This window comes from Panicum virgatum, chromosome 6N, assembly GCF_016808335.1.
Source record: "Panicum virgatum strain AP13 chromosome 6N, P.virgatum_v5, whole genome shotgun sequence".
Classification (NCBI taxonomy): Eukaryota; Viridiplantae; Streptophyta; class Magnoliopsida; order Poales; family Poaceae; genus Panicum; species Panicum virgatum.
Window position 1 is genome coordinate 10,082,500 of NC_053150.1, and position 26,276 is coordinate 10,108,775.

The 26,276-nt window shown below is 47.6% G+C and overlaps 2 protein-coding genes across 2 annotated transcripts; both read right to left on the minus strand.

The window, feature by feature from the left end:
• Window positions 1-441: 441 nt before the first annotated feature.
• LOC120677784 (CRIB domain-containing protein RIC10) lies at window positions 442-15,303 on the minus strand. Its single transcript, XM_039958981.1, has 4 exons — window positions 15,246-15,303; window positions 15,024-15,127; window positions 14,811-14,892; window positions 442-753 (listed from the first exon to the last, which is right to left on the minus strand). Exons 1-4 carry the CDS (start codon window positions 15,301-15,303, stop codon window positions 506-508), a joined length of 492 nt encoding a protein of 163 aa, XP_039814915.1. The 3' UTR covers window positions 442-505.
• An 8,988-nt stretch (window positions 15,304-24,291) lies between these two features.
• On the minus strand, window positions 24,292-25,171 carry LOC120677785. Its single transcript, XM_039958982.1, has 2 exons — window positions 24,949-25,171; window positions 24,292-24,803 (listed from the first exon to the last, which is right to left on the minus strand). The coding sequence occupies exons 1-2, from the start codon at window positions 25,060-25,062 to the stop codon at window positions 24,570-24,572; spliced, it is 348 nt and encodes a 115-aa protein (XP_039814916.1). The 5' UTR covers window positions 25,063-25,171; the 3' UTR covers window positions 24,292-24,569.
• Window positions 25,172-26,276: the final 1,105 nt, after the last annotated feature.

Here is a 26,276-nt window from a genome sequence, read left to right on the forward strand (position 1 = left end):
GTTTTTGAACTCACGTCTGCATCAACTGACTAAATTATGAGCAAAACTTACCCAGTTTATCTGAGGAACCACGGATAGGGGTGGTAATAGACCATAGTTCTAATGCTTTCTTTACAATCCAATTTTGCACTTAATTTTTGTAGTTTGAAATTATATAAGATTAGAGCCAGTTCTTTTTAGGGCGTGGCCCTTCCGACCCTTAGATTATCTAGGTCCTTTACCATCTCTAACCACGGTACTGCCTCGTGCAATATCTCGTGTAGGGAATTTCATGGAGGCTCATTCCCTCATCGAGAACTATAAATTTCTATTACCTTTTTTTTGCTCTAAATTGGAAAGAACAAAACAATTCATACTTCTAATCAGCCACTTAACATAAAGAGTTAAAAAGAACCATTCTTGTCTCAATCTCAACGGAATACGACAGCATAGTTTTAGTCTCTCAGAAGTCTGAACCCTCGACACCCTATTTTACCTTCGCCAAAGCTCATCTGAACAAAATGGTCTACACAGTTTGGATTTCAGCTTGTCTGTCATTGGCACCAACAGTGTTAGCGGTGGTAGATGAAAATGAGCTCTTGGACCTTGATCTTGATGATCTTGACGATCTCGCGGATGCCCTCGGAGAACCAGTCATGGATTTCTTCCTTGACTTCCTGGGTGGATTTGGTATGTCAGGGTATGGGGTTGCTTCTTGACCGGTATTTTCCGCGAAAATGCCAAAGGGTGATATATCACGAGGCTCCTCAAAATCTGTAAAGAAAAGAAAGAGAGAAACTTAGCAAATCAGTGTCAAACATAAGCAGTAGAATATATATAAAAAAGCTTTTAAATGCGTTTAAGGAAATCAAGTAGCCATTCAAAACATATCATTGCACCTTTTTATCACCGATTTCTTTTAGGGGGTGTTTGGTTGGAGAGCAAACTGGGATGAAATGTTCCGTCCTAATCTTATGATCACTCCATATTCCATCCCACTTTAGGATCCCGAATACATTATCATTGTCACATCCCAAGTGCAATGCCTGCATTCCACTGATTTTATTGGATGGGTTCGTCTAGCATATAGAAGAATATTCTGGTATGAGAGCCAACCACTCGATCTCACCTTATCTACCAACCCAACACATGAACAAAACCGATGGGATGATTCCATCCCACAACGTACCATGAAATGAACACCAGCTTAATCATATGGTTACTTTGATAAATATATGAGTTTAATAATAAGAGTTGTTATAGCATTATTTGGAGGGAGAACATGAACAACATGAGTATTAAGTTGGTATCTCATAATTTCGATTCATGATGCACCTCCACTTGTTCTTAATCTTCTATTCACAAATTTGCATCAACGTGCAATGGATCTGTTAGTTGGGAACATTGGAATCTCTTTGTTTAGATAGAGCATGCATATGGGTCTTCATATGGAACGCAACTTAGTGGATGACATGTTATCAAGTTTGACCAGCTGCAGTTCACTAGAGCTTTATTTATATTTTAAAGAAAGTTTGGTCACCCACAGGATATGATCTGAGAGATGTTATTGAGGAAAATTATTCGAATGCACTCTAATCATGTAATGCTGTAGTTTATCACATTTCATACAAGGATTATCAGCAAGTCTGTTCATATTGTGACCCTCAACTTTCAGTTATCAGTCAAAATTTTCACTAAATGGAAGTGATGCAAATGTGTGAATATGTGATATTAGAGACAAATATCTAGGGAAATAGAGTCAATAATGTTAATAAAAGGTGTTGGTGGAGAGTGCCTCCGGAACGGACGAATACTACAACAGTGAGGAAAGAGCGCACCAGTCGAAGAGAATAACTTCAAGCCAGAAACAAGGCTTCTCACAGTAGAATAAAATTCTCCCTCTATATTCAATCCAAATCCCATCAATGTACAGGGGTCGGGTATTTATAGGTGACGGTTCACCTACCACCCTATGTTATTACACTGTAATGCCCCCTAACAACTATATTCTCGGAATATTCTCGGGGCACAACCGTATTTTTACATCATTTAGTAGATTGCATCCAGGCCCCTTCTGCCCATTGGGCCCATTACAGCCCATTTTGCCTAGACTTGCACATCATCGTTCGGAGGACAAAGATCCTGTCGCGGCTTCCGAAGCGCTTGCTCTCCGACGCCTTCCTTCGCTGGTCTTCGACTTCGCAATAGGCGCCGTGGTCTTCGCCGTAGGCGCCTTAACTTTCGCCTCTCTTCGCTTGCCTTCGTCTTCGCCTTTGGCGCCTTGGTCTTCACCTCTCTTCGCTTGTCATCATCTTCGCCTTTGGCGCCTTGGTCTTCGCATCTCTTCGCTTGCCATCGTCTTCGCCTTCGGCGCGCGGGTCTTCACCTTTCTTCGCTCGAAGCTTGAGGTCCTTCGATCGCTCAGTTTGTCGAGCGGGCAGAAGACCTTGTCGTTGCATTCAAATTGTGCGCGGGCCTTCGGTCGATGGCCGAAGGTGGCGCCCCCAACAATAGCCCCTCGGAGTCGTTGCCCATACTTGGAGGGTCGATGACTTCGACTTTTTCTCCCGAAGCGCCCCTTCGGGCTTCGACTGATCGCTTCACGGTCCGTCGAGGCCTGAGTCTTCTCAATTTTACCTGTTAAGCAAATGGACTAGACATCGAGGCGTATTGATAAATTCATTGATGAATTACTTAAAAACTTAAAAATAATTTTGACTTTTTCCATCGACGCGCCAAATGAGGCGTCTAGTGCGAATTTCCGTCATTGCCCCCCATGCGCGCTCATTCCGCGAAAACTCTGGAGGGGTAAAACAGACTTTTCACGTTCCCCCTCCTATATAAGTGAGGGTGCCCGGGCGGGGGGCGGTATGCTCCCATTGCCCCCCTGCTGCGAGCTCTTCCGCTTCTTTCTGTCTTTGAGTCTCTTTGTCTTCGACTGGCACTGCTTTAGCTCCTTTCCCTTCGCTAGCGCCACGGCGAACTCACCTGATCCTGCAATGGCTCCAAAGAAGAACAAGTTTCCGCCTACCACCTTCTTCGGCCAGACGAAGATGACTCTGGCCATGCTGGGAGAAATGGAGAAGCAAGGAGTTCTGACCCCTGGCCTCGGACGGGTTCCCCCGGAGGCGGACACCTATGCGAAGCCTTGAGACGACAAAGTGGTTGTCTTTAAGGACTTCTTTCCCGCTGGGCTTCGCTTCCCCCTCGATCCCGCTGTCGTCGACATCTTCGCCCGGTACGGCGTCTTCCTTCCCCATATGACCCCGAACTCTTTTGCCCGTGTCAACCTTTTCATGTGGTTGTCGAAGACCTGTCGCATTGCCCCGACCCCGGAGAACTTCGCTCGGGTGATGCGGGTGCACTACCAGCCGAAGAGCATCTTCGTTTGTGGTTCTGACGATACATCAATGGAGATGGAGCCCCAGTATGGGTGCTACACCTTCGCCTTTCAACAGACTGCTCCCAGCCCCGTTGGGGCCTCGAAGAACAAGTGGCCGGGGGACTGGTCTTCATTCTGGTTTTACCACAAGGTTCCCCTCGATCCGGAGACGAAGCGCCACCCTTTGGTTGTCCGGAAGCTTGGCAATTTGGGCGACACCCCGAAGGTGGACGTGGCTCGCATCCCTGCCAACGAAGCATATATGACCGTCCTTCGCGGGGTGTCAAAAGTGCTCAGCATGCGTGACATAACAGAAGAGTTCGTCGCATGCGGGTGCTTCCCTCTGAGAGAAGGCTGGAGCATTTCCTCCTGGGCTCCTTTGGAGAGGAAAGTTTATGGGCTTCTGATGCCCAACTTCAGCGAAGTCTTCGGACTTCAAAAAGAACGTAAGTTTTTTTTGTGAGGACATTAAGAACCTTTGTCTTCGTTTTCAGAAATAGATGCAGCTCAGGTAGAGACCCGTGCTGATGAGATGCTTGGACAAGTATCTGGGAATGAGTATGACTTGCTGCTGTCCAAGTTTGCTGGTGCTCGAGGCAATCGGGTGTTTTCCTTCTTCGGCATCAAAGCCCCTCAACGCGCTGTCGAAGCTCTTCTCACTATACAGAAAGCGGGGGGGGGAGGCTGTAGGCCCCGGTGGCGCCACTGCCACACTTGAGAAGAAAAAAGCAGAAAAGGGGGGCTCTGGCCCTGGCGGAGCGAAACGCTTGAAGCTTCTAGAGTTCCTGACCTCCTCGCCCCTTCGCAGTGCTGGGGAGTCCGAAGACAACGGGGGAAACGGAAGTCCCATCGCCGCTTCTTCGCCTCCCATTGCCGCTCGGCCTATTGCGGCTGCCGCTCCACCGCCGAAGCCCTCACTGGCTTTGGAGTACAGCGCCATGGAGCCAGACAACGATAATGAACTCGCCCAGGAGATCCAATCTGTCCTGGCGACCACGGAGCCCCATGTGAAAACCTCAGCCGCAGCCCCTTCGTCTCCGAATTCATCATCGATGTCTTCGGATTCGTCGTCGCCGCCCAGCAACGAGGACGTGGAGGGGTCCGGTCCTTGTCCTCAGGGACATGCCACTGCCCCCCGAGACGGGCCCGACTGGCGCTGTCGGCGAGGGCGGCCGGGTTCCTCCCGCCGGGTCCTCCAATCGAAGGCCCGCGACGTCCACCTCGACAGAGAGCAGCAGCTACCGTGTAAGAACCTCCAACCCAGTTGAGGTGGCTGCCGCTCTCGGGATGCCGGAGGCGAAGTTGATCGGGGACAACATCGTCGGCAGTCTTTGGTTTTCGAGCAGCAATCGGGAAAGGAGATTCCTCGCCGAAGCCGGCTCCTCCTTCGGCTTTCCCCTTATGGAGAAACGCCTGATGTCCACCGAAGTGAGCCAAATTCTTCAAGATGTCGAAGACCTCTCTCTGAAGGCCTTCGTTGCTTCCCGCTGCGCCTCCTGTCAACTCAGGATTGACAACGAGTGGACTTCGCATTTGGCGGGGGTAGAGAAGCGCGTGGCTAGCCTCGAGAAGGAGAAAGCAGCTCTTGAGGAGGCCCTCGTTGTCGCACGCGCCAAGGTGAAGAGCTATGCTGAGTCTGCCGAAGCCGCCAGACAGGACGCTCGCGAGGCGGAAAAGGCGAAGGCCAACGCTAAAAAAGCCAGAGCGGAAGCTGAAGAGGCCCGGAGAATTGCCGAAGATCAGTGTGCGCGCAGGAGGGACACTGTCCAGCGATGGCGTACTGCAATCAGCTCCGCAGTGGATTCAGTGCAGGCTGATATGCATGGGCTGCTTGGGAAGTTCGCCCTTGATCCCCCAGAGATGTCGCAAAAGGAGACTGTCAAAGTGGCGGAGATCTTCCGCTGGATTCGTGCCTCCTTGGCAATGGCTCGGTCTGGCGCCGACTTCAAGTGTGAGCTGTCCGCTACAGTTGCAGTGCGGACACTTAGTGCCGCCGTCTGCCGACTCCTTCCAGCGAAGAGTGGCAGCTCTTCAATGGGTATTCATAAGGCTCAGCTTCGGCTCCTTCGCGACGCATCTGTTGAATGGCCTTCGCTGGATTCCTTGCGCCCCGAGTCCCTTCATACATTGCCGAAGAACAACGCCAAAAACTTCGCGAAATATTTTCACGAGAAAGGCCGAGGACTCGTCGACTTGGAACTGGAATGTATGAAAGATCAGGTAGCTCTTCGATTTCAGCGGAGTTTGATTGTTTTTCATTTTTCTTCTTCTAACTGATGAGTTTGTACCCTCTCAGATTCAAGAGAAGGCTGAGATCTTCGTGCGAGGTTTTCTTGGAGAGGCTGACACTGGCAACCTGCGCAGCGGCGAAGGTGAAGTCCCTGGCCGAGGTGAAGGCGAAGTCCTGTTGCAAGGCGAAGACGCCGGAGGGCAAGCAGACGATGCGCCGAAGACCGACGAGGTGTGATGGTCGAGAGCCGAGTGATGATGATTTCTTTTTTTTTATTTTGTAGTAGTGTCGCATTGAAAACAAAATATCATTGTATCTAACGCCTTCGGTGTCTGCGCAGGACCCTACATTGGCCCCTGCGCGGATCACCGAAGGTATTGTTCCCTAGTGCCTGAACCGCGGTAATTTTTATGTTTCTGGTTTAACTTGGGAAAAAGCCCGTGCTCGCCACCCTTGTCTTCCGTTTGATGACTTTTGGTCTGATCGAGAGCGCGTATATGAATATCGGAACACCGATACGAAGTGTTTCTTTGCGGAATTTCAGTGCGATCCCGAAAAGCACGCAAAAATTCTGTCTGAGCGCCGGCTTTGTCGTGAAATAAAACATCTTTTGGACACCGATAAGCCGTATAATGCGCCCATGGGCCTTCTAGAGCCGAAGCCGGAGCCTGTTGAAGACATGATTGCACCGCATGAATTCATGTATCGTCGCAAAGGGATTTTTGACGAAGACTCTTCTTAATGTTACGGTGCCCTCGCTTGCAGGGGATGACTTTGAAGCGTTTCTTCGCCGGACTGCCAGAGAAATAATAGATGTTGCGGTCCGCGAAGTCATATCTGACTTGGACCGCATTATCTTCGACGAAGAAACTTCAGATGTAACTTCCTGATTTGGTTTTTGTGGATTCTTCGACTTAGCGCGAAGAGAATAAAATTTGTACCTTTCTTCGCTTTCATGCGAAGTGTATATTTACATTTTCTTCACTCTTATTGTGAAGTGTAATTTTTCTTGTAATGCGAACCACAATTTTGTGTATGCAATGAATATATTTATCTTTCCTCGTTTTGTCCTTCGACTGTGCAAACTTGCACTTTGCGAAGCGAAACCCCCGCCCCCCTTTTGCACGGGCGAGAGGATGAACGTCATCGACATCGCAGTCGAGCGTGTAAGTTTTGCGAAGCGCCACCCCCCCTTCGCTCGACTTGCGGGGGGCGACGAATTTTACTGGCCTTAGAGTCTTCGCTCGTCAAGGACTTTCCTGCCTTATATTCGAGCGTGTAAGGATTTTTATATCTTCGAATTTTTTGCCTTGGGCTCTTCGCTCACAAGGGCTTCTCTGCCTTAGGCTTTTTTGCTCATAAGGACTTTTATGTCTTCGAATTTTCTGCCTTGGGCTCTTCGCTCACAAGGGCTTTTCTGCCTCAGGCTTTTTTGCTCGTAAGGACTTTTATGTCTTCGAATTTTCTGCCTTGGGCTCTTTGCTCACAAGGGCTTCTCTGCCTTAGGCGTTTTCGCTCGTAAGGACTTTTATGTCTTCGAATTTTCTACCTTGGCCTCTTTGCTCACAAGGGCTTTTCTGCCTTAGCCTTTTTTTGCTCGTAAGGACTTTTATGTCTTCGAATTTTCTACCTTGGGCTCTTCGCTCACAAGGGCTTCTCTGGCTTAGGCGTTTTCGCTCGTAAGGACTTTTATGTCTTCAAATTTTCTGCCTTGGGCTCTTCGCTCACAAGGGCTTCTCTGCCTTAGGCGTTTTTGCTCGTAAGGACTTTTATGTCTTCGAATTTTCTGCCTTGGGCTCTTCGCTCACAAGGGCTTCTCTGCCTTAGGCTTTTTTGCTCATAAGGACTTTTATGTCTTCGAATTTTCTGCCATGGGCTCTTCGCTCACAAGGGCTTCTCTGCCTTAGGCGTTTTCGCTAGTAAGGACTTTTATGTCAATTTAGTTGGAAGTAAAGCTAAGGGGAGCGAAGCCCCTATCCGGGATTGCGTCCCGTGCTTACTTCTTTCAAGCGTCATCGCTTGCTTTATGCGCCGATGACTCCCCTCTTCGCGAAGAGGGATAGACGCTTCGGCGCCTTCACCATATTCCTTTTCCTGCAACATTTTTCTTTTCGGGGGGACCTTGTTTATATTTCACAAGGGGTTACACAGGGTTCCGCCTCATTAAAAACCTCACACCTCCGACGTCCAGAGTGAACGTGCGAAGGCTTCCCCCGTGAGGAAAAGAGTACGGTCCCTTCGGTACATTGTGCGATTTTTTTGCAAAATAAAAAATAAAATAAAAAAGAATTGCAGAAATAAAGACTAAGCTATTGAGCCTCTTCGGTTATTTTCCTCCGCGGGCTCTTACACCGTTCCTACACATAGTACTTTTGCAGTACGTCTTTGTTCCATGAGTACAGGTCTTCGACGCCTTCCATTGTGTGAAGTCTACAGGCTTCTGGTCTCGCCATGGAGACTACAATGAACGGTCCTTCCCATTTGCTGTACATTTTACCCTTCTGCTTTGCCTTCGGGATTCTGCGAAGCACAAGATCTCCTTCGTGAATTTCTCTGTGCTTCACCTTTTTATTCTTCCACCTTCGGGTTTCTTCCTGGTACCTGCCAAGATTGATTACAGCTTGTATCTTTCCTGCCTCGATCGTGTCAATCGAAGGCTTTATGTCTTCTTATGTTGCTCCTGCCTCTTCGGACGTTCTCCAAGATCTGAGTTTGATTTCTTCTGGCGTTACAGCCTCTTCGCCATACAACAGCTTGAATGTAGTAAATTTCATGGTCCTTGATTCCGTCATGTTGTGGGACCAAATTACCATTGGCAGCTCATCGACCCATTTTCCCTTCGGCAGTTCAGTGATGTTTTTCTTTATGCCTGTGAAGATGATGCCGTTGGCCCTCTCAACCGCACCATTTGATTGCGGGTGATAGACCGAAGCGAAGCATAGCTTCGTCCCCAACTGTGTAGTGAAGTGTCTGAATGTGGCGCAGTCAAACTGCTTGCCGTTGTCTACGGTGACCTCCTTCGGTACACCGAAGCGGCATACAATATTTTGCCAGAAAAACTTTTGCAAGGCACCGGCAGTGATATCTCTGAGTGTCTTAGCTTCAACCCACTGCAACTGCAGCATACTTGTAATTTTCTGGCGCCGTGGGCAGGGGCCCTACGATGTCAATGCCCCATCGTGCGAGGGGCCACACCGGAGGCAACAATTGTACTTCGTCTGGTGGAAACTTACTGTATGGTGCATGCCTTTGGCAATTTGGGCATTTATGGACAACCTCATGTGCGTCTGTCACCGCCGAAGGCAAGTAGAAGCCTTCGCGAAAAGCTTTGCCTACCAATGCCCTCATTGCAATATGCGAAGAGCACATGCCTGCGTGAATCTCTTCGAGCAACTGTCTGCCTTCTTCGCGGGAGATGCACTTTAGGAGGGGCGCGCAGACCCCCCCCCCCTCGGTATAGATCTTCGTTAATGATTCTATAGTTGCGGGCGCGAAGAGCCATTCTCTTTTCTTCCTTGTCGTCCTCCGGGATGAAATGCCCTCGAAGATAGGCCATTATAGTGGCCCTCCAGTCCTCGCTGGTTATGGCGTTGATGAACTTTACAGGCTCTTCGGCACAGTTGACGGAGCCCTGCTTCAATGTTTCGAAGAACACATCAGGTGGCAACGGATCATATTGAGCTGCGGCCTTCGCCAGTATATCGGCTTGCTTGTTTTGTGATCTTGGGAAACTTAGTATGCTAAATCCGAGGAAAAAACTTCTCCATGCTTCGGACAGCTGCTAAGTACTTTGACAGCTCCGGCTTTAGTGCTCTATTGGATTTATTGATGTACCCTATGATTAGCTCAGAGTCGGATCTGATGGACAGCCTTTGTGCTCCCAGCGCTCTTGCCTTGCGAAGACCTAGGAGCAGGCCTTCGTATTCTGCAACGTTGTTTGTGCACCCTTTGAAGTCAAGCCTCGCTACATATTTCAACTGTGTGCCCGAAGGGACAGTGAGGATTGCCGAAGCCCCTGCTCCATTTCTCTGGTATGCCCCATCACATTCAAGCTGCCATATTGAATCTAACTTCGGTGATTCTTGCGAAGGCATCGCTAGAGTCTAGTCTGCAATGAACTCTGCAAAGACCTGGGACTTGATTGCTGTTCTGGGGACGAAGTCAATTGTGTGCTCCGCTAGTTATGTGGCCCATTTGCCTATTCTGCTGGAGGCCTCCTTGTTCTCAAACATATCCCGAAGAGGGAACGAAGTTGGGACTTTTATCTTGTGACTCTAGAAGTAGTAACGAAGCTTCTGCGAAGCCATTACAACTGCGTAAGCCATTTTCTCCATTTCAGAGTATAATAGTTTCGAGCCACTTAGGGCTTTAGAGACAAAGTAGATCGAAACTTGCTTATGTTCGCCTTCAATTTGTCGCTCTTCGACGAGCACTGCGCTGACCGCCGCCCCCGAAGTGGCGATGTACAACAAGAGCTCTGCCTTCTCCGAAGGGCTGGACATGATTGCCAAGTTTTCTATGTATGTTTTCAAGGCTTCGAAAGCCTTCGCTTGTTCTTCGCCCCACTGCATGTTGCCAGTTCCTTTCAATGCCTTGAAGAATGGAAGGCACTTTTTTTGCCGATCTGAAAATGAATCTGTTCAGCAAAGCCAACCTGTCTGTCAGCTTTTGGACCCCCTTCTTTGTAGTTGGCGGCTTCATCCGCCTGATTGCCTCAATCTTCTCAGGGTTTGCCTCTATGCCCCTTTCCGTGATCATACAGCCTAACAACTTGCCTCTTCGAACACCGAAGACACACTTCTCAGGGTTCAGCTTTAGTCCGTGTCGGCGAAGGTTTGCAAATGTTTCCCGAAGATCTTGTATGTGATCTTCCCTCTTCCTGCTTTGAACGACCACGTCGTCCACATATGCGGAGATGTTTCTGTCTAGCTGATCCCTGAGTACCTTCTTGATCATTCTGTTAAATGTACAGCCCGTGTTGCGAAGGCCTTCTGGCATCCTGATGTAATAGTATGTCCCGAAAGGAGTGGTGAAGTTGGTTTTCTCTTCGTCCCCCTTATTCATGAAAATCTGGTGATAGCCAGAGAAGCAATCCTGCATGCTCAGCATTTCTGAGCCGGCCGCTGCATCAACTAATGTGTCGATGCGAGGCAAAGGGTATTCATCCTTCGGACAGGCCTTGTTAAGGTTATTGAAGTCGATGCACATTCTCCATTTCCCATTCTTCTTCGGCACCATGACAACATTTGCCAACCACTCCAGGTATTGCACCTCGCGAATGACGCCTGTGTCTAGCAACTTCTGCACCTCGCCCTGTGCTGCTTTCTTCCTCTCTTCGGACATTGACCTCTGTCCCTGCTTTATTGGTTTTGCCTTCGGGTTGACTGTAAGTGTGTGTTCAATGAATTCTCGACTGACTCCCCGCAGGTCCGACGAGGACCAAGCGAAGACATCTTGATTGTTTCTTAGGAATTGTATGAGCCTTGCCTCTTCGTGCTCCTCGAGCTCTCTGCCAATGGTCACCATGCGATCAGGTACATCTTCGCATAGCGGTACCTTCTTTGTGTGTTCTGCTGGTGACACCCCTTCGTTTTTCTTGTGCATGTCTTCGCCAACAAATTCTTCGGTGTCCTCTTCAGACGCTTCAATGGCATGCACAGTCTTGTTGGTGCTGTATGCATTGTCTTCGCATCTGCGTGCTTCTTCTTGGTTGCCATAGACAGTCATGACTCCCCCTGCCGAAGGTATCTTCATGCATAGATACGGCTGATGGATTGCAGCTGCAAACTTCACCAGCGTGTTGCGGCCGAAGATGGCATTGTAGGGGTAATTGATGTCTACCACGTCGAAGGTTATTGCTTCTGTTCTTTGCGTGGCCCCTTCGCCGAACGTTATGTTGAGCTCTATCTTGCCGAGGGCTTCGATTCTTTTGCCTCCGAAGCCAATGAGCGGGTACTGCGATTTCTTCAAAGCTTGCTCTATGAATCTCATCTTGACGAAGCACTGCCATACCAGAATATCTGCGGAGCTTCCATTGTCGACTAAGATTCTTCCAACATCATTCCCAGCGAAGTGTATCGAGTTCTTGCCAATGTTAGCTCTGATGATGAGGGGTCATTATGAGGATAATGCTGCAGCCGAAGATCTGCCTGCGTGAAAGATATTGGGACATGGGACCACGGAGTTCGGAAACATTTGCCTTCGCTCGCATGAGACACTGTTCTGAAATATTCTTTGCGCTGTCTCTTCGTTTTGTGCACTGGTTCATTGGACCCCCCCTGGAGATGGCATTGATGATGTTGACCATACTGCCGGAGGGGGCATCGGCTGCTCTTTTCAGGATCTGTCCTGGCTCAAGCTTTGGTGGTGGTGGTGGCAAAGGCGTGGAGCTCCTTGACCACGTGTTAGCGTACTGCGGGGCGGGTAGCATCGGTATCGGCTGGTGAGAAGGTGGTGGCATGGATTGATGCGAAGGTAATGACATTGGAGGTGTGTATGACGGGTTGTAGTTGTAAACTGGGTAAGATACTGGCCAATTTGGTGTTGGGGTCCAGGTATTGGGTGGTTGCGATGTGTAATTGACTGGTTTTGCTGATTGGGCATTTTTGCACTCGAGCTCTGCCTTCGTTTCAATTGCAATTGGGCATTCATTTGTCCAATGACCTTGATCTTTGCCATGGAAATAGCAAAATGGCGTTTTTTCTCTTCGTCCCTCCTTTTCTCTTCGGCCTTTCTGATAACGGTCTTCACGATTGTACCTGTCTTCGCGGCTGGACCTGTCATCCCGACTAGATCTGTCTTCGCGGGTAAACCTATCTTCGCGGCTAGGTCTGTCTTCACGATGATCTTTGCCACTCTTACTCTTGTGGTGCCTGCTTTCCCGTGACTCCTCCTCGGAAACAGTATTGATAGTTTTGTGCTGCTTCAACTGGTCGGAATGCCATGGCTTCTGGTGCGACCTCTCACTGTTCCTTAACTTCCTCTGCTCATTCATTTCTTCGAGTTTCTGCCTCTTCGCTCGGTCGGATACACAATATTCCTGCATTATCTCAAACAATTTGGTGACTATCTTTGGCCTTCGTCGGGTTAAGTACTCCCCGCACGGGCCTAGACTGATTCCTTTGACCACAGAGTCAATGATGCTCTGGTCGATGACATCTGGACCTCTTGCGCGAAGCTTTATCAAGCTCTGAAGGTACTCCTGTAAAGTCATGCTTCCTTGCTTCAAGTTGTGGAAGTCGCAGGATGTGACTTCGTCGGGCCTGACGGCTCGAAAACTTGAACGCAACTGAGAGCGAAGCTGGTTCCATGATAGAATGCTTCCGGGGGGTATATTTGTATACCATCGCTGAGCGAGGCCTCGCAACGCGAGGACAAGTGCCTTCGTTTTGCACGCTGTGCCTCCTCCTGCTGCCTCTATGGTGGCTTTGTACTTCAAGAGAAACTCTTCGAGGTCGAACTCACCGTCAAACTGAGGCAGCACTGCTGGGTTGAGACGATGAGGCTATTGTATCTCTTCCAGCTCTTCGGACAATGACGTTCTTCGTGATTGACCCCTTCGATAATACCCTTCCTCCTCCGGCTCAGACTGATCAGAGATATCTTCGATTGGTATAGTCCTTGTTCGGACCCTTAATGGTGCATGTCTTGGTGGGTTCGTTGAGACTGTGTCCTTCGGCAGTGGCTGCAGTGGCTGCGGTGCCTGCATTTTTTCGAGCAGTAGTCGTTGTGCTCTGATCTTCTCTTGTAACGCCTTGCAGCGGAGCTCTTCTTCTTGCAGCTTGTTGTACTGCTCTTGTCTTTCTGCTTCGGTCAACATTACTTCCTTCCCCTTCTCCCTCCTGATGATTTGAGGCTCCGTAGTTTCTTCCTGAAGAGCTTGTCTCTTGGCTCTACGCGCCTCTTCGAGGCGAGCATCAACCCTTCGCATTGCATCGATATCTTCGGCAGAGATGCCAAGGTCCAGCAGGTCGACTTCGTGTTGTCCTTCTGCGATGTCTTCGACGGTGATGTCTTCGTTGCCGGTTGCGAGGTCTTGCCCGGCGGTGACTTCGTCTTGTGGAGGTGTCGTCGTCGCCGTGTCTGCTGAAGTGGCAGTAGCATCTCCCTTCTTCTTCGCCGCCATATTCTGTGGTGTGGTGTGTCGAACCGACGGGTGGGCGCCAAACTGTTGGTGGAGAGTGCCTCCGGAACGGACGAACACTACAACAGTGAGGAAAGAGCGCACCAGTCGAAGAGAATAACTTCAAGCCAGAAACAAGGCTTCGCACAGTCGAATAAAATTCTCCCTCTGTATTCAATCCAAATCCCATCAATGTACAGGGGTCGGGTATTTATAGGTGACGGTTCACCTACCACCCTATGTTATTACACTGTAATACCCCCTAACAACTATATTCTCGGAATATTCCCGGGGCACAATCGTATTTTTACATCATTTAGTAGATTGCATCCAGGCCCCTTCTGCCCATTGGGCCCATTACAGCCCATTTTGCCCAGACTCGCACATCATCGTTCGGAGGACAAGATCCCGTCGCGGCTTCCGAAGCGCTTGCTCTCCGACGCCTTCCTTCGCTGGTCTTCGACTTCGCAATAGGCGCCGTGGTCTTCGCCGTAGGCGCCTTAACTTTCGCCCTCTTCGCTTGCCTTCGTCTTCGCCTTTGGTGCCTTGGTCTTCGCATCTCTTCGCTTGCCATCGTCTTCGCCTTCGGCGCGCGGGTCTTCGCCTTTCTTCGCTCGAAGCTTGAGGTCCTTCGATCGCTCAGTTTGCCAAGCGGGCAGAAGACCTTGTCGTTGCATTCAAATTGTGTGCGGGCCTTCAGTCAATGGCCGAAGGTGGCGCCCCCAACAAAAGGCATTCTCTCAAAGGTATTTTTTAGATCCGCATGGACCAAACATTATTGCTGCATCGATCCCAGCTCCACCAACCACACAAGATGCTGTAGGCAGTTGAAAGACAAAAAACAATTTGCTAGAACTCCGAGTCTGCTCCTGGATGGATCACGATTCAACTATTCATGAACTAACATAAGATTGCTATCTAAAAATGGCAACATGTGAGCACATTCCTAGGATAAACAAATGCACATTCCTTCCCCATACGCACATCGCCACTAATTAAATATTCCTCACTAAAGAAATCAGAAAAAAAAAGTTTGGATCAAACATACATGCCCACCACTATTGCAGCAACTAATGAACAGGAGACCTGAAAATCACCTTGAGAAGCCCAGGAGGTTCGTGCGGATGGTCCAATACTGCTCAGCGATGAGAAGTCCGGTGACCCCTTCATGTCGTTCATCTGCGAAGAAATTAGGAATTTATTACCAGCTTTGAAATGATCATGACTAGTAGAACAACTTTACAATGTTAAGGGGAAAACAAGAGTTGCAGCATTGTTTGGAATTATGAACTTTGCAATGTATTATGTACCCAGCTAGGAGAAGCTGCACTCCCTGTTGGGCTGTCCCAACCTATGTGCGCAACATGCTTCACATCAGTCGGATGACCGATCTCCATCTGATGCTCCTTGACCACTGAAACAAAAGAAGTTGAACTTTCAAGATTTTCTGGAAATCATCACATATCCATCCATATTTTCTTTTTATATGAAAAGACGGCAAAAAGCCACACATGATGATGCTGATTACATACCGAAGATCTGAGAGATGACCTTGAGGCCCTTGAATACGCCTTTCATTTTGTACGCCATTTGTAGATGTTAACAAGAACGAGTCCTCTGGACACAAATGCAAAGAAAGCAGCAAATGTGAAGCAAAGATTTCTGGTTTCACACCTGCTTTTTTTGTAAAAGATTTTTTTTCAAGAGATGTAAGCAGTTGATAGAAGATTTATAACAAAAAAAAGCAATTTATGGGTTGAGTAATGCACATACCTAAAGGTAGAAGATGATGGTGTTGGTACTCTTCTTGGATGCACCAATGTAATTACTTGGAGTATGCAACGGTCCCACCACCTCCCATCCTCCCCTCTACTATGACATGAGCAACATCCACGAGAGGACTGCATCTGTTGGGACTTATATCGTTGGCAGCAGGGAATGGAATAAAGAAACCAGAAGAGTAAGTTTCTATGATTGCACCCCCATCCTCTAATATTAAAATAATAACTAGGTTAACCCTTCTCTTAGATATGCCCGGAAGGATCAGAACATGTCGCTAGTCTTTTGACCTGAAGAAACATATTTCAGTGGATCTTAACATGGGAAACTGTATTCCAAGTTTTCATCACAGTACCTAGAAACCTAGCACCGTTAACTGTTATCAGAATTCATACCGTACATGTTATAAAAGCTTCAGTTATACGCCAAATAACATGGTATACTTGAGTTGTTAAAAGGGGAAAACAGAGTAATTACCGGTCATGTGTTTTTTTTGTCCTAATGAAACGAAACAAGCTTTGTAGTTTTAAAACGGATGGGGTTAGTTAATTAGTAATTAGTTTTCATTGTGAGGATGCTCCATGTCAAGTGTCATCTTGAGAAAATACAGCAGAAATACCAAACTGTTCCTCAAATGGAATATAACTAGAAAATTGGCGCACCTTTGGTGCGCGCCCTTGCTACCAGCTTGTGGTAGGATCATTGTCCTGAGTCTATGTCTGTTCTTGGTAAATTAGCTGTAAATATGATGATTTAGTTTCCCTGATGAGTATATGCATCTTTTTACAATTTATTTTTGAATTCAAGCTCACCGTGGAAAGTAAAGATGAAATACGAAATATATGGTCTAAAAATAACTGTCACAAAGTGCTGCTATTCCTGGTACATTTAAGAAAGAAATATCAAGTATAAATAGTTGATTTAATATTTCTATTTAGGAAGGACAAATTTGGAATGGTTATCCCATTGTAAAAATCATAAAAAGCAACTCCATTCTAAACAAATATTTTCATGTTAATACTAATATTTAGAATATAATAACGTTTCAACTATTTTAACCCCGTTTCATTTTGTAATAATTTTCCATAGATTTTCCTAGAGGCAAGGGGGGCAAAGGCATCGCCGGTAGTTGCCGTGGCACCCTGTTTTTTTTTTCTGGGGAATGCAAACAATAAAATGGACAGCATCTGGTTTCTTCCCCTGTGTTATGTGCTAGCTGCTGTCTCACGGGCACAGCTAAGAATCTAACGGAGCAGCAGATTATGTTAAGCATGAGATGCAGCCACGTTGAGGAACAGGCCCGATGAATCAGTCAAGAGCTGCGTTTTTGGATGTTTCCGGATCTGAAGAACCGACGGAAAAATGTTTCTAGCTACACAACTGGTTGTGTACTACATGTTTAACATAGTTTTATACTATCGATTTTTTCTCTCTCTTTCCATCTTTCACCTTTCTTTTTTCTAAGTTAATTCTTCTTTCTAAGGTAGCAAATCAATTAAACTCCCACCCGCTCGACCAACCATATCACGACACCTATCACCCTATTGTTGAAGCGGTCCACTCTCTCTTGCCCGTAGGCTCTCTTGCCCGTAGGAATCTCAATCATCTATTTTCGTTCTGCACGAATTTTAAAGTTGAAGTTCAATACCAAACTAACTTCCGGAAGATGTATAGATTTTTTTAATTTACATTGCGCCTTTTTTTTTGATTATTTACATTGCGCCTGGGTTTCTGCTTCCGATGCCATCTTTTGCCGCCCGGCCCATTAGTAGGCGATGGCCCGTGTGAAAATGCTGCCGGCATGTACACTTTGTCGGCGTTTTTTCTATTTTTATATTTTTTAAAAATATTTTTTACAGAAATATATTTTTGGTTTCACAATTTACAGTTTTATACCCCTACCGCCCGACAGGAGGTTGGCAGGGGGCCTACCTCCCGTCTGCGGGGCGGCCGGCCCCCTGCCGCCCCCCTGCCGGGCGGTAGGGACCTATATGTAATTAAAATTTGAGTGCTATCGCATGGAGGCTCCTACCGCCCGGTGGAGGGGCGGCAGACAGGCCCACCGCCCGGCAGGGGGGCGGCAGGCTCCCCCCATATAAAAGCAGAGGTCCCCCCACACCTGAATTTGCAACAAACAACATCCATAGAGGGAAAAAGGAGAGACGTGGGGTGAGGGAGAGAGTTGCAACAGTGAAGCCCTGCCGGATTTTGGATCTAAACCGCAGGTAATCAATATTTCTCAACTTTGTCATTCTAATTTTTTTTGTATTTTTAATTTTATGATTAGTGTTTTTTATAATTGTAACCGCTTAGAGTTCGGATTAGTGGTTATAATTGAAGCCGTACCATGGTTTTAGAAACTGGTTTAATTAAAATTAAGTTTTTGGATGGCCAGATATGTCGAGCAAAGTGGCGTTTCAAGTTCATTACGGTGATTTCTATAGAATTACTCGTGATTCCTATAGAGTAAATCTATCAGCATTGGAACGAAGATAGTACAGTCTAGATAAACCCTAGAGAGGAGTTTTGGTTCCATACGCAAATGGCTTCACGGGAAGTTCAATGTGAATCCAAATACGCATTTGGTTACGGTTCATACCGTGACTTCCTGGGAAATAAATGGGGATTTCTGGGAGTTGACGCTTATAAGTAGTACGGAAGAATGGAAACATTACATGCACGCAGCTCTTCAAATAGGGTGGCTTCTCGCAATGGTAATTCAGATTCACCAGAAGGTCGGTGATTTAGGCGACGGATCAACACACAGAACATATGACTGGAATGAAGAGTTGGAAGAGGATAAAAAAGAAGAGAACGTACATATAGGTCCCGCTGCCCCCCTGCCGGGCGGTAGGAGTATAAAACTATAAATTGTGATACCAAAAATATATTTATGTAAAAAAACATTTTTAAAAAATATATATATAAAAAAGGCTGCGTGGGTGCCCGGACGGCCGGCGCGGTGCACTTCGCCGCCCTCCGGCGGAGTCCCGCGCCGGGAAAGGGAACGGCCTTCTCTCATTCCCTTTGATCCGGAGTTAATTAACTCTAATAATGATCGAGCAATCGCTTTGTCTGTACCTCCTTCAGCCTTCAGGCTGCGGTTACAGTTTCGATCTGCCTTTTCTAATTGCGTGAAAACTAGCGTTTCTCTGTCTCGCCAATGTACAACTTCTGTAGTTCTGTTTCAGCAAAGTTCAGCCTGGACTCTGTTGAAGTCCTTATATACTACGAGTATGAAAGGACAATCCATTCAGCCTATTGCTGACTTGCATGTGCTGTGAGCCTGTGGCTGGATTGTTCAGTTTAACTGCAGCAGAAGCACGACATAGATGATCGCTGATCCTCTGCACATCGGCATCCATTCATCCAAGCACGGTGCAACCGTCAGGGTATAGTTTAAGGTTGGGAAAGAATAAGAAGGAAAGGGCTTGTCAACGTTTTAAATTTGCCTCGATCCCAACCAACGTGGTCTCTCAACGTCGCTTTACAATGTAGCAACTCCAGTGGAGTGACTAAATTTGAGTGACTAAAATTCATTTTAGTCATTCACTTTTCAAGTTTAGTCACCAAAATGTAGTCTCTACTTCAGCAGCACTGACTAAATAGACTTCTAAATAGACTAAAAGGAAGAAAAAATGGTGGGCCCTACTTCTGGTAGCCTAAATAGAGGGTGAACAAATTGAGAGGGTGGGAGAGGAAATTTAGTCACCTCTCATTTTAGTCACCCAAGTAGGAACCCTACTGGAGATGAAAATTTGAGCAAAATGACTGAAATATGGATTTAGTCACACAAATAGAGACCCTGCTGGAGTTGCTCTTATGAATGTATTTGGGGACAATGCAACTGATTGATTTTTTTTTGTGGACATGAAACTGAGGAAAGCTCAACACAATGTGCCAAATATAATTTCAAGCATGACTCCTCACAAGACAAATTCTTTGCTTTGACCTTTCCCAGTACAGTCCCTTCGAAATTCTTTCTGCCTTTCTTTTTTCGCCGTTGGCACTTCACAGTGACCACCACCACCCAGTTTAACAAAAAGGAGATAGCCAAGTGCACAAGTGGCGCCCCAACATATGAGACAGGAAATTGATGGAACTAGCTATACCAATACAAAAAAAAAGTGAAACATCGTTTGGGAAGAATGCATTATTTTGTAAGCCCACAGTGGATATTTTTTTTCCATTTCTTATCTTTCCTTTCCACCCTCTATTTGTTCCATTGAAATGGACAAAATAATCAAATAGCTCGAGAAATAAAATTCAGTAAATCCTCAGGTTTTTTTGGATCTCATTCATTTGAAACGGCAAATTTTACACTGTCGAGTTATTGAAGTCGATAAACATTGAAAAGCAACACTAGATACTGAGGACGTATTCGGGGAAAAAATACCTTTACTACTCCCTCCATTTTAAATTATAAGTCATTTCAAGAATCTTGAAGAGTCAAATCATTTTAAAGTTTGACCAAAATTATAGAGAGAAACACAAAGATTTATGACATCAAATAGGTATACTATAAAAATATAACTAACAAAGAATTTAATAATATTTAATTGGTATCGTAGATGTTATTATCTCGTTGTGTAAATTTAGTCAAACTTAGAAAATTTTGACTCTCCAAAATTTTTGGAATGAACTTATAAATTGGTGCGGATCGCACGGATGGTGACGCCGGACAGGCCAACGATCAGCATCAGGAACAACCCAAAGCCCGCCGCCGGGGTAGGTTCGCCGGCGGTGAGGCCGGCCACCGCCAGAGAAGCAACAGAAAGGCCGAGGACGGGTAGCCCGCGAAGCAGGTGTTCAGTGAACGCTCCGGCGACCTTGCCCCAGCCGACGGCAACTGCCGGGACGCTCACCACCGTCTTGTCGCCGGAGACCTGCGAGCATTTCTTGTCTTGTCGCTGGACGGTTTGTGTGCGTTGCGTGGGTGCCCAGCCGGCCGGCCCGGTTGCACTTCGCCGGCCTCCCGGTGGAGTCCCTTGCCGGGAAAGGGAACGGCCGGCCTTCTCCGCCGCCAACAACGACCCATCCGACGCGGCCCTCCTGCACACTCCCGGCACGACGGGCCGGCCCAGGGGGCTGCCGCTCATGCAGGCCAACCTGGCCGCGACCGTCCAGGCTCGTCAAGACAAAAGCCACCGTGGTGCCTTGCCTCGGCGGCCTCCTCAGCTCCCTTGCCTCCGGTGCCTATCGCTGGCTTGCATGTGCTGTGACCGGATTACTCAGTTTAACTGAAGCACATGCACGACATTCGAACTGTGCTTGATCGATCCTCTGCATATCGTCATCCTAGCACGGTGCAACCGTCAGGGTAGTTTAAGGTTGGGAAAGAATAAGAAGGAAAGGGTTTGTGAACGTTTTAAATTTGCTTGGATCCCAACCAACGTGGTCTCCCAACGTCGCTTGACAATATAAAATGATTCTGTTATGAATGTATTTGGGGGCAATCCAACTGATTTTTTTTTGAACTTGAAATTGGGGGCAATCGCTAAGGAGATAGTCTACCCCCTAGATGCGGCTCAGGACCTCAGGAATTTGGCTCCACACGAGTTAAACTTACGCAGGAAGGCGAAACTTTGCTCGTTGGGTTTGGCTTCTTTGCAAAGAACCATTGTGCAACAGCGTGCCCGTGTCACATATCTTGCTGAGGGGGACGCCAACACACGCTTTTTTCATCTCCAAGCTTGCCACCGAAACCGCAAAAATCATATTTCCAAGCTACGTACCGACGAGGCCGTCCTTGTTAGGGATGAGGACATGGCTAATTTGGTTTATGAGCATTTTGATCGTATGCTGGGGTCGAGGGAGAATCAGTCACACCTCCTAAACTTTGGGGAGCTAAACCTTCCTTCGGTGCACAACATTTTACTTGATCACTGTTTCAGTGAAGAGGAAATATGGCATGCAATACTTGACATGCCAACAGACAAGGCTCCGGGGCCCGATGGTTTTTCTGGGCTCTTCTTCCGATCAGCTTGGCTGATAATTAAAGGGGACATCATGAGAGCCTTCCATGCTATCTGGTCGCTGGATGGACGAAGCTTCTACCTAGTCAATCAAGCCTACATGGTCCTCCTTCGCAAGAAGCCGGATGCCTCCACCATTGGCGACTACAGACCGATCAGCTTAATCCATAGTTTCGCCAAGTTGCTAACCAAGGTTCTTGCGCGTCGCCTAGCACCGTACATGAAGGACCTCATCAGCCCAAATCAGAGTGCCTTCATCCAAGCTCGCCTCATCCACGAGAATTACAAAGCTGTCCAACTCACAGCCAAGTTCCTACACCGAAACAAAATACCGAGCGCTCTCCTAAAGGTGGACATAGCGAAGGCCTTTGACACTGTGAATTGGCGTTTCTTGCTGACCATGCTTCAACACCTTGGATTCTCCCGGCGTTGGTTGGATTGGATTTCTATCATCTTATCTACATCCAGTACAAAAGTTATTCTGAATGGGTTGCCGGGGAGGAGGATTTGCCATGCTAGGGGTCTCTGGCAAGGTGACCCCCTTTCCCCTCTATTATTTGTCATCGTCATGGAGGGGCTAAATGCCCTTCTCAAGCTAGCACATAGCCAGGGTCTGCTGCAAATTCTACACCCAAAAAATAGCGAGAGGACCTTCATGTATGCGGATGACGTGGTCATTTTCGTGTCCCCGGCGCAGCAAGACTTGGTGCTCACTAAGGCCATTCTGGAGATTTTCGCGGGGGCATCTGGCTTAAAGACCAACATGGAAAAATCCCGGATCTCACCAATTCAATGCAACCTCCATGACACTGTTTCTTTACTCACTCATTTTCCTGGGAGAATTGACCCTTTTCCTATTCAATACCTGGGCATTCCACTTGATGTGAGGAAGATAGGCAAGTCTGCTTTACAACCTTTGGTCGATAAAGTCGCTGAGCGGTTACCAACTTGGAAGGCCGCTCTATTAAATCGTGCTGGCCGTGTGGTCCTAATCAAGAGCACCTTATCGGCTATTCCAACCCACACGGCTTTGGCTGTCAACTTGTCCCCATGGGTCATCAAGAGCATCGACAGTCTTAGGCGGGGGTTCTTGTGGCAAGGAGCTCAAAGTGCAAAAGGCGGCCATTGCCTTCTCGCTTGGCCTAGAGTGTGCAGGCCGCCAGAGCTTGGAGGTCTGGGTATTCTTGATCTTCAGCGTTTCGGGTATGCGCTGCGTATGCGCTGGCTTTGGTTGAAGCGCACGAGCGAAGCCAGGTCTTGGCATCAGCTGCCTGATGAAAAGGAGAGTGTAGTTCAGGCTATGTTTCAAGCTTCAATTTATATTGAATTGGGAGATGGTCTCTCAGCCCTGTTTTGGACTGACCGTTGGTTGCAAGGAAGATCTATCGCGGACTTAGCTCCGTGCCTCTGGGCAACTGTTGGCACCAAAGTAAAGAAGCACAGAACAGTCGCCCAAGCCCTATATGAAGATCAATGGATAAGAGACATTTCTGGGGCACTTACTGTGCAAGTCATCTTGGACTACTTCCATGTGTGGGACTTGACAAGAGGAATTCAGCTAGCACCCCAACGTGCAGATAAAGTATGCTGGATTTGGACCTCCGACAAGCTGTTCTCAACATCCTCCGCATACTTGTCCTTCTTCGTCGGTCAGCACCCGACCAAGGGCGCCAAGCTGCTTCACAAGGTGTGCGCCCCGGGCAAGTGCAAATTTTTTATATGGCTTGTTCTACATGACAAATGTTGGACAGCTCATCGTCGGAAGCGATATGGCCTGCAAGATGATGATTCTTGCACTTTATGCTCCCAGTCGCCAGAGGAGATTGATCACCTCCTTGTTGGTTGCCCCTTTTCCAGAGAAGTTTGGTTCAGATTCTTCTACAAGTTCGGTTGGGGTATTTGGGCACCAAACGTCCAGCATCACAATCTTGTTGAATGGTGGGGTTCGGCAAGGAAGAACGTTCACAAAGACCAGCGCCAGTGCTTTGATACGGTGGTGATTTTAACCTGCTGGATGCTTTGGAAAGAAAGAAACAACAGGACTTTTGATCGTTGTGTGAGAACAATACATCAGATGTTAGATTGGGTCTTAGAGGAAACTGTACTTTGGTTTCAGGCAGGTTTCCGGCGCCTTGAACCGCTTGTGGTTGCTCTAGGCCGGTCGTCCGGTCGCGCTTTAGGCGCCGTGTAGTCTTTTGCCTTGTGCGGGTTGGTTTCACGTCTCTGAAACCAACCTTTGTCTTGTAACTCACTTTCATCTCTTCTTAATGAAATACGTGCCCAGTCACAGTCGCGAAAAAAAAACTGATGAAAGCTCAGCACAATGGGCCACAAAGAATTTCAAGCATGACTCCTCACAAGACAATTTCTCTGCTTTGACCTTTCCCAGTACAGTCCCTTTGAAATTCTTTCTGCCTTTTGCCCTTTTCTTTTTTCGTCGTTGGCACTTGATAGTGACCACCACCACCACCCAGGTTAAACAAAAACAAGATAACCAAGTGCACAAGTAGCACGCCAACACATGAGAGACAGGGAATTGAGGGAACTAGCTAGTACTCTATCCGTTTCAAATTATTAGTCATTTTGCCTTTTTTAAGTGCATAGATTTTGCATGCACCTAGATATATATTATGTCTAAATACATAGCAAAATATATGTATCTAGAAAAGCCAAAACAAATAATAATTTGAAATGGGGGGAGTATATTAGTAAAAAAATTTGTGAAACATCGTTTGGGAAGAAAAGAGTGCATTATTTTGTAAGCCACAGTGGATATTTTTTTCCTATTTTTTTGTCTTTCCTTTTCACTCTTTATTTGTTCCATTATTAAAATGAACAAAATAATCAAATAGCTCGAGATATAAAATTCTGTAAATTAAATCCTCAGCTATTTGTTGGATCTCCCATTCATTTGAAACGGCAAATTTTACACTATTGAGTTATTGAAGTCGATAGACGATTGAAAAGCAACACTAGATACTGATTTGCTGACACCAACATCGTAGCAACCAAAAGGATAGACCGTTGGCATTGAATCTGAGGACATATTCGGAAAAAAAATGCTGTATACTACAATCCCGCAGCATGCATCCATACGTTCACCTAGGCGCGGATCGCACGGATGGTGACGCCGGACAGGCCCACGATCAGCATCAGGAACAGCCCAAAGCCCGCCGCCGGGGTAGGTTCGCCGACGGCGAGGCCGGCCACCGCCAGAGAAGCAACAGAAAGGCCGAGGACGGGTAGCCCGCGGCGCCGGCGTTCAGTGAACGCTCCGGCGACCTTGCCCTGGCCGACGGCAACGGCCGGGACGCTCGCCGTCTTGTCGCCGGAAACCTGCGAGCATTTCATGTCTTTTATACCGGGAGAACAAGGGCGCTGCCAAAGAAAACAGAGAGCGAGAACAGAGCGGGCGGGCGGGCGGGCGGGCACGAGGCGGCAGCGCGCGTAGAGTATTAGAGCTTGGGCTCTCACGGTCAACCTGAGAAGCGGCCGGGAGGACCACACCGGAGTCCTCGTCCTGGGCCGCGGTGGCGCGCAAGCCGGAGGAGAGGAGCGCGGCGGGGCCCTCGCCGGAGTTGTTGTAGGCGGCCATAGCCGTGCACCCAGACCGGCGGGTAGTGGCTAGCTGGGGATTTGGGGCGGATGCTTACCGTTGGCTTTCGCCGTGGAGGGAGGCGAGAAGGGAGATCAATTAAATACTTGCAGGGGAGCAGCTTCCTGGAAACACCCAGGGTACCGTGCAAGCCCTGTCCGATGTCTGCCACAGTGCCACCTGCCCCACATATGCTCCGACGATGATCAAGGGGAGATTAGGATTAGCGGATATGCGACGGGTGCACGCACGAGCCATCAGATACCGGATATGGGCTGGTGGCGGGTATCAGAGGTGAGGCCGTATGGAGGAGCCGGTGCGCCTGGGGTGCCCTCAATATTTTTCCTAAATTATGAGGGGATCGCAATCGGTCGGCCGGAAAGGTGTTCAGCTTCTCTTTGGAAGAAAGGAGAGGCGTCGGCTTGCTGGAATAGAAATGTGCGCTCGGTGGTCAAGGTCAATCCACGGCCGCCAACGCCAACGAAATGATGTATGGCAACCGTGCCATGGAAGAAACTCATTATTTTCTACTCCCTCCTTTCTAAATTATAAGACATCTCAAAAATTTTAAAGAGTCAAAGTTTTTCAAGTTTAATCAAATATATATAACAAGATAATAACATTTATGATACCAATTTAGTATCATTACACTCTTTGTTAGCTATATTTTCATAGTATACTTATTTGATATCATAAATTATTGTATTTCTCTCTATAATTTTGGTCAAACTTTGAGATAGTTTGACTCTCCAATTTTTTTGAAATGACTTATAATTTGGAACGGAGGGAGTATAAAAGATAAAGGAACTCATTTTAGATTTTGTCAATTGAAAATCTCAAGGTTGTTCAGGATGTGGGTGGAGAACGAACTAGTTTGGCCTTTACCTAAAGCTTTCGACTTACGTGAGCTCTGTTCTCTGGGGACGCGACTTGGACAAGATCGAGAACCTCGGGTCCAAGTGTCCGACGCGTCCCGGGGACCCTGAATCGACGAGCCTCAGCTAGGGGTGGTAAAGGGCCCAACATTTTGCACTAAAAAATCTAAGAATCGGGCTCTAAAAGGACCGGGTTCTAAACATATGTATTTTGAACTAAAAATTTTAAAAACTTTATTGGGCTGTGAAGAGGCTATTAGAGCCATGGCCCATTACCACCCCTAGCCTCAGCTAGTCAGCTCCCCAGCGGCCAGGAACAGCGCCCCCGGCTCTGGCGTG

Bases quoted from the DNA above. Each gene is read 5' to 3' on its own strand.
- LOC120677784 (XM_039958981.1), bottom strand. From the start codon at position 15,303: ATGGCGTACAAAATGAAAGGCGTATTCAAGGGCCTCAAGGTCATCTCT. The intron at 14,893-15,023 runs GTACATAATACA...ATTTCTTCGCAG, and splicing joins GTGCAGCTTCTCCTAGCTGG to ATGAACGACATGAAGGGGTC. The intron at 754-14,810 runs GTGATTTTCAGG...TTTTCTTTACAG, and splicing joins AACCTCCTGGGCTTCTCAAG to ATTTTGAGGAGCCTCGTGAT.
- LOC120677785 (XM_039958982.1), bottom strand. From the start codon at position 25,062: ATGGCCGCCTACAACAACTCCGGCGAGGGCCCCGCCGCGCTCCTCTCC. The intron at 24,804-24,948 runs GTTGACCGTGAG...AAATGCTCGCAG, and splicing joins TCCTCCCGGCCGCTTCTCAG to GTTTCCGGCGACAAGACGGC.